Source organism: Otolemur garnettii, unplaced genomic scaffold, assembly GCF_000181295.1.
Source record: "Otolemur garnettii isolate 467f Iridium unplaced genomic scaffold, OtoGar3 scaffold00010, whole genome shotgun sequence".
In the NCBI taxonomy this organism is placed as follows: Eukaryota; Metazoa; Chordata; class Mammalia; order Primates; family Galagidae; genus Otolemur; species Otolemur garnettii.
Genome location: NW_003852405.1, coordinates 14,157,823 through 14,165,859, shown reverse-complemented (window position 1 = coordinate 14,165,859; position 8,037 = coordinate 14,157,823). Strand labels below are relative to the sequence as shown.

The 8,037-nt window shown below is 39.2% G+C and overlaps 1 protein-coding gene and 1 pseudogene across 2 annotated transcripts in view; one reads left to right on the top strand and one right to left on the bottom strand.

Moving 5' to 3' along the window:
• The window catches only part of LOC100942881 (transmembrane protein 56), a 64,858-nt gene that overhangs the window by 20,966 nt on the left and 35,855 nt on the right, over positions 1-8,037 (top strand). For both annotated transcript variants that reach the window (XM_003784135.2, XM_023509854.1), the window contains exon 2: positions 7,364-7,529. In XM_003784135.2, the coding sequence (XP_003784183.1) occupies positions 7,375-7,529 (155 nt within the window). In that variant the 5' untranslated portion in view covers positions 7,364-7,374. The remainder of the gene's footprint in view (positions 1-7,363; positions 7,530-8,037) is intronic.
• Positions 18-470, bottom strand: LOC100941723 (annotated as a pseudogene).

Genomic DNA, 8,037 nt, shown 5'->3' with positions numbered 1-8,037 from the left:
TCATAATCAGGAGCCAGTCAAACATATGCCTTCTTCTCGCCATCAGGCCTGATCAGGGTGTTGGCCTTGGCCACATCGATATCATAAAGCTTCTTCACAGCCTGTTTGATCTGGTGCTTGTTGGCTTTGACATCCACAATGAACACAAGTGTGTTGTTGTCTTCTATCTTCTTCATGGTAGACTCAGTGGTCAGGGGGAACTTGATGATGGCATAGTGGTCAAGCTTGTTTCTCCTGGGGGTGCTCTTCTGAGGATATTTGGGTTGCCTCCGGAGCCTCAGAGTCTTTGGCCGCTGGAAGGTGGGTGATGTACAGATCTTCTTTTTTTTGTGGCTGTGGATGCCTTTGAGCACTGCCTTCTTGGCCTTCAATGCCTTTGCTTTGGCTTCGGCTTTGGGAGGGGCAGGAGCTTCCTTCTTCGCTTTTGGTGCCATCTTGTGAAAAGAGCCTATAAGCTTTTTCTCTTTAAATATTTTTAACCTTTTACACATTTTTGTTAAAAACTAGGACACACACACATTTGCCTAGGCGTACCCTGAGCCAGGATTATCACTGTCACTGTCTTCCGCCTCCATGTCTTGTTCCACTGGAAGGTCCTCAGGACAGTAATACGCACAGAGTTGTCATGTCCTATAGTAATGGCTTTTTCTGGATCCCTCCTGAAGGACTGGCCTGAGCTGTTTTACAGCTGTTGGTTTCTTTTTTTTTTTTTTTAGACAGAGCCTCAAGCTGTTGCCCTGGGTAGAGTGCTGTGGCATCATAGCTTGCAGCAACCTCCAGCTCCTGGGCTTAAGTGATTCTCTTGCCTCCCAAGTAGCTAGGACTGCAGGCACCTGCCACAACGCCAGCTATTTTTTGGTTGTAGTTGTCATTATTGTTGGCAGGCCCGGGCTGGATTTGAACCTGCCAGCTCTGGTGTATGTGACTGGTGCCTTAGCCACTTGAGCTACAGGCACTGACGCACAGCTGCTGTTTTTTAGTAAGTAGAAGGAGTACCTTTAAAATAATGTAATGTATACATAAATCAGTAATATTCATTATCATCAAGGCTTATGTACTGTACATAATTGTATGTACGAGGCTTTTATACTAGTGGCAGTGCAGTAGCATTGTCTGTGCCAGCATCGCCCAGACACGAGGGTGATGTGTCACACCACAGCTTCGCAAGGCTGCCATGTCATTAGGTGATAGGAATTTGCCATCTCCATTATTATCTTAAGGAAACATCATAATATATGTGATCTGTCATTGACCAAAGCGTTGTTATGTGCCCTATGACTATATTTCAAACCTTTTTATTTTCTTCCCTGTTGAGAAACTAGCATCTATGAGGTGAAAAGTACAAACATTGTATTCAGCAGGTCTCTGGAAGAGTTTCTTTGGTGTCCACCGTTCAAGATGGGTCATTATACTGTAGAGCTTGTGTCTAGACACTTTTTTAAAAATGTAAGTGGATTTGTGTGGTATTTGCCTTTTTTTTTATTAAGTCATATACACATAGATCATGAATACATCTATGTATATGTGGGGTACAATGTGTTGATTTTTTTATACAATCTGGCTTGCTTACATCAAACCAATGAACATAACTTTCACCTCATTTACTTGATTATTGTGTTAAGACATTTATGTTCTAAATAAACTTGACAGATTTGACTTGTACCCTTGCAATATGCTCCATAGGTGTGGTCCTGTCGTTTACTCTCCCTCTATCAAACCTACCCCTCCCCTCCTACTTCCCCTTCCACTTCTCTCCTTCATCCTGGGCTATAGTTGTGATCTATGTTTCGTAAGAAAGTGTGAGTAAATGTAAGTTGGTTTCATAGAAGTACTGAGTACATTGGGTACTTTTTCCTCCTTTCTTGAGATACTTTACTCAGGAGAATATTCTCCAGGTCCCTAACATGAAAGAGGTAAAGTCTCCATCTTTTTTAAGACTGTGTAGTATTCCATGATATACATATACCACAATTTATTCGTTCATGGGTTGATGGGCACTCGGGCTTCTTCCATGACTTGGCTATTACGAATTGAGCTGCAATGAATAATCTGGTACAAATATATTTTTTGTAAAGTGATTTTCTTTTGGTCTTTTGGATATACTTCTAGTAGAGGAATTTCAGGATCCAATGGCAGGTCAGTTTTTAGATTCCTGAGTGTTCTCCAAACTCCTTTCCAAAAGGAACGTATTAGTTTGCATTCCCACCAGCAGTGGAGAAGTTTTCCCATACCATGCCCATGGTTGGGAAGAATCAACATTGTTAAAATGTTTTTTTAATTTTTTGTTTTTTGGAGACAGAGTCTCAAGCTGTTGCCCTGGGTAGGGTGCTATGGTGTCATCATAGCAACCTCTAACTCTTGGGCTCAAGCAATCCTCTACTTCAATCTTTTGTATTTTGAGTAGAGACAGAGTCTCCCGCTTGCTTGGGCTGATCTCAAACTCATGAGCTCAAGCAATCCCATCCACCTGCCTTGGCCTCCCAGAGTGCAAGGATTACTGGTATGAGCCACCACGCCTGGCCATAGACGCTCTTGTGAGTTGTCACGAAACATTTCCCATTTGAGCTGCTATTCCAAAGCCAGCTAGTGTCCCAGTCTCCTGCCAGCTGTAGCCCCATGTAGAGGTATATGAATTCGGCCTAATGCTTTTCTACTTTCACTGCGTAATCCTAAATATGCTCTGTCAGGCCCCTAACATATGTTACTAATGAACATCATTTTTATCATGTTCAGGATGAACAGGAGCAATCGCTTCCTATCACACAAGTCTTGTTTTTTCTAAGGAAATGTGTTAGAAATCTAGATTAGTCCTTGATTTGGCATGACCGATTAAGCAAGCAGCTGCTTATTAGGAAGCAAAACCTGGCTGGAACAATTTGATTAGGTTCTGTCTGTTGAGCCCTTGACAGAAGCCACAGCTTGCATAGATGGAGCTCTTTATTTAGTTTTAAATGAAACGTTTTTGCAAAGGGAGACTTACCAACATTTATCCCAAAGACTTAACTGAAAATAATTGTGTTGAAAATATGAAGTATTCATCTCATCTGATATGAAAAGAATTAGTCAAAACTTGATTTGGGGGGCAGTGCCTGTGGCTCAAAAGGAGTAGGGCGCTGGCCCTGGCCAAAAACTGCAAAAAAAAAAAAAAAAAAAAGAACTTGATTTGAGGGAACTGTAAATTTCTGAATGGCAAATCAAATGCTTTTAAATACACTGGTTAAATTAACAATTTGTAAAATGGCTAGTGTTGCATGACATAAGTATGCTTTATGATGACTTTTAATGAACGGTCATGAAATAAATGCTCATTGTGTGCACTGAATTTTATTTTTATTTTATTTTGTTTTATTTTTTTGAGATAGAGTCTCACTACGTTGCCCCAAGTAGAGTGCTTTGGTGTCACAGCTCACAGCAACCCCAAACTCTTGAGCTAAAGTGATTCTCTTGCGTCAGCCTCCTAAGTAGCTGGGACTACAGGTGCTTGCCACAACGCCCGGCTATTTTTTGGTTGTAGTTGTCATTGTTGTTTGGCAGGCCTGGGCCAGCTTCGAACCTGCCAGCCCTGGTGTATGTGGCTGGTGCCCTAGCTGCTGAACTACAGGCACTAAGTCTATTTTTTTGTTGTTGTTGCAGTTGTCATTGTTGTTTAGCAGGCCCGGGCCGGGTTTGAACCAGCCAGCCTCTGTGTATATGGCTGGCACCCTAACCACTGAGCTACAGATTCCGAGCCTATGCATTGAATTTTAACAGAAGTAACCAAGCAGCTCATTCCCTTCTGCCCCAGGACCAGCAGGGAGCATACGGTAGCCTCTATTCTCACCTTTAACATTCCACGTCCACTCTCTTCTGCTTAGTGATTCCATTTTCTTCAATTATCTATCCACCTGCCCTCCAGATCTCTATTTGCTTTAATCTTAGAAAACTATTTTCTCACTTGGATAATTATAATAGTGCTATTATATGTGCAAAACTTTTATGTATTATTTGATTAATATTAAACCTAGGCAAAAGGGCACAGATTAAATTTTTAATACTCAATAAACACATGTCGAATTAAAGAAAAAGTAAATGAGCAATAAAGGTAATAGAGTCCCACAGAGAAGAATTATAATATCAATGTTTTTACCAAGCATATACACCAAAAAAAAAAAAAAATGAGGAAAGCATTCATTACAGACATACAGATTCTGTGGGAAGGGACCCTGTGGGAGACTGATTCTTATTATGATATCCTGGTTGGAAGGGAATGAAGTAGGTTTATTGCTAGTACAGTCAGTGGCTTGGGTTCTCTCTGGGGAATTGGCTTCAGTAGGTGACTTTATTCCTTCACATTAGGCAGCTGGAAATGTGTATTGATTCATTTCCTTTTCATTTGAGGATCGGTTCTATCCGAGATGGAGCTATAGAAGTGTTACATGTGCTGGATATGAGCAAATGCATTAATGTCTTTTTTTGATCCTAAGTATTCCTAAGATTTTTAGGAGACAAAGTTCAGGTCAGTAAGATAGAAAACATACTTTGTGTATATATATATAATAATATATGCATATTATTATTCTTTTCACTACCCTTTTTATAAAAATCCTTTTTCGTTGTTGTTTAAATAGATAAAAAGCCATGGAGGTCCTTGGTCCAAGGATATGTGTGATTGCAGGATTTTTTTTGAGACAGAGTCTCACTTTGTCACCCTTGGTAGAGTGCCATGGTGCCACAGCTCACAGCCACCTCAAACTCTTGGCTTAAGGGATTCTCTTGCCTCAGCCTTCCAAGTAGCTAGAACTACAAGTGCCCGCCACAACGTCTGGCTAAGAATTGTTTTTTTTTAAAGTTAAATACTAATTTAAACAATGACAATAGTATGCTTTTATTTCTAAGTTTATGTTATTCTTCTTAAGATTCAAATTTTGTTTAAATGTCTATCCTGCTGTGTGATTAGCTTTTATTATGTAATTTTTGTGTTATCATCATAATTAATGTTAGTTCTGCTATGATCTTTGGTTGGATAGTTTTTTAGAAATCATCCAGCTAACTCCTTATATAGATGAGGAAGTAGAGGCATAAACAAATCAGGTGATTTGTTCTAAGTTGAATAAAATAATATTAAAAGAGTACTTTTCAGTTACAGCATTTGAAATTCCCTCTTAATGTTAAACTCTATAAGACTTAGATAAATTTGAAAATCATACTAAAATGTCTTCTGAAATTTATAATATTGATTTTTAAGGTAATAGGTTTTTCCTATTTGTTTTAAATACAAACGTAAGATATATAACAAATAAGTGAAAAACACACAAAAGGCCAAAAATTCTTTTTTTTTTTTAATTGGGTCATAAACACATAGATCACGTATACATTAATGCCTTTATGGGGTACAATGCACTGATTTTTATATACAATTTGGAATGCTTACATCTCACTAGTTAATACAGCCTTCACCTCATTTACTTAATTATTGTGTTAAGACATTTATGCTCTTGACTTAATAGAATTGACATGTACCCTTGTAATATGAACCATAGGAATGGTCCCACCATTTACCCTCCTTCCATTCAATCTCCCCCCCTTCCCTCCCTTCATCTTGGGCTATAGTTGTGATTTATCTTTCATATGAAAGTGTGAGTGATTTTTTCCCCATTCTTGACATACTTTGTTAAGTAGGATATGTTCCAGCTCTATCCATGTAAACATGAAGGAGGTAAAGTCTCCATCTTTTTTTAAGGCTGCATAATATTCCACGGTGTACATATACAACAATTTATTAATCCATTCATGGGTTGATGGGCACTTGGGTTTCTTCCATGAATTGGCAATTATGAATTGAGCTGCAGTGAACAATCTGTTGCAGATATCTTTGTTGTGAAGTGATTTTTGGTCTTTCAGATATATACCTTTTTTTTAAATTGTTGGGGATTCATTGAGGGTACAAAGAACAGGTTACATTGATTGCACTTGTTAGGTAAAGTCCCTCTTATAATTGTGTCCCACTCTCAAAAAGGTGTATCATGCACTGTGACCCCTCCACCCTACTCCCTTCTTCCCTCTCAGTTCTCCCTCCTTCCCCTATCCTCCACCTTCCACCATGTACTAGGTCATTAATTTTCCTCATATCAAAATTGAGTACATGGGATTCTTACTTTTCCATTCTTATGATGCTTTACTAAGAATAATGTGTTTCAGGCTCGGCATCCATGGCTCAGTGAGTAGGGTGCCAGTCACATGCACTGAGGCTGATGGGATTGAGCCTAGGTTGGTCCTACTAAACAACAATGACAACTACAACCAAAAAATTGTGGGCATCGTGGCAGGTGCCTGTAGTCCCAGCTACCTGGGAGGCTGAGGCAAGAAAATTGCTTAAGCCCAAGAGTTTGAGGTTGCTGTGAGGTATGATGCCACGTCACACACTACCAAGGGTGACATAGTGAGACTTTGTCTCAAAAAAAAAAAGAGTAATGTGTTCCACTTTCATCCAGGTTAATACAAAAGATGTAAAGTCTCCATCTTTTTTTTTTCTTTCGGTTTTTGGCCAGGGCTGGGTTTGTACCTGACCCCTCTGGTATATGGGGCCAGCACCCTACTCCTTTAAGCCACAGGTGCCACCCAGGTTTCCATATTTTTTAATGGCTGAATAGTATTCCATGGTATATATATACCACAGCTTGTTTATCCATTCCTGGGTTGGTGGGCATTTAGGCTATTTCCACATTTTGATGATGTATTCTTACATTTGTGCTAAATTTTAAAAATTACTAAAAGTACAAGTATATGCTTTTTAACACATTAACTGCCATATGAGTTGTATTTAACTCATGCTAGTTTGAGCCTGTAGTCTTGTGAAGCTACGAAACCTCTGCTCGTTGTTTTGGCCGTCAATTGGCGTGTCTCTCCACCTCCTGGAGCCCTGCCCTGGCTGGCCTGCCCAAGGCTGCCACATGCGCTGGACTGAGTTCTCTGATTTCCACGACTTCTGATTGCGCATTTCATTTTGAATGTTTGCCTGATGGTTCTTTGAACAAAATCAATACTATAGCACGCAGCAATATGACATTGTTGCATGTGCTCGGGGGTGTGATTCAGCGGTCTGCATCCAGGACCACTCTAGTTCAGAGGTCCTCATCTGGGACCACTCCAGTTCAGAGGTCCTCATCCAGGACCACTCCAGTTCCATGGCAGACACAACTCAATACTTGTGGAATGACAAAAGAGTCAATTCTCAGAAACAGATCGAATAAGTTTGTTGTGAGTCACATACAGTGGTGGCCACAGGAAAGATATTTTTTTCTTATGTGGCAGTCCATGTGTTAGAAAGATTTTAATCTAGGCTCTTCATGAGATAACAGTTTATAGCTGTCATTTCTCCAAACAGGTTGAAGAAATATGGATACGAACACGACACAGGCCATCAGCATTGTCTGTACCAGCTTTTTCACCTTCCAGCTTCTTTTCCACTTTGTAAGTTACTGGTTTTCAGCAAAAGTATCTCCAGGTTTTAATAATCTCAGCATTGAAAAGAAGATTGAATGGAATTCAAGGTAATACATATGAAGATGTAATTGACTCAAAACTAGTTTTATGAAATAAAATTGTTTGAAGTATTTAGAAAAAAAATCTCTCATTTAGGTTCTAACAAAATCTGAGGTCAAATTTTTATTTGACCTTAGGGATAAAAGGAAAACAAGTGAATAGATCTGATACAAGAACCTTTTAAGAATTCTCATAATGAAAGATGTTAGGGAAAATTTACTTAATTTTCTGCGGAACAGTGCGAAGATTAAGTAGAATCCATCTGACTGTGGAAGAATTCTGTTTTGTGTCTTTCTCTGAAATGATTATGACAATAAACGCATGTTCTTTGTAAATGATAATGGAAGAAAATATTTGCTAAGCTTGTGAGGAGCTTATCCTATGTGGTATTGGCCAGGGTAGCCAGACCTTGGGCAGTTAAATGTTACATGACAGAGCATATAATCAGTGTATCTGTATCTTTTTAATGAACTTTTCATTGTAGTTTAGAACACCTGGAGCATTTATTCTTTTGTT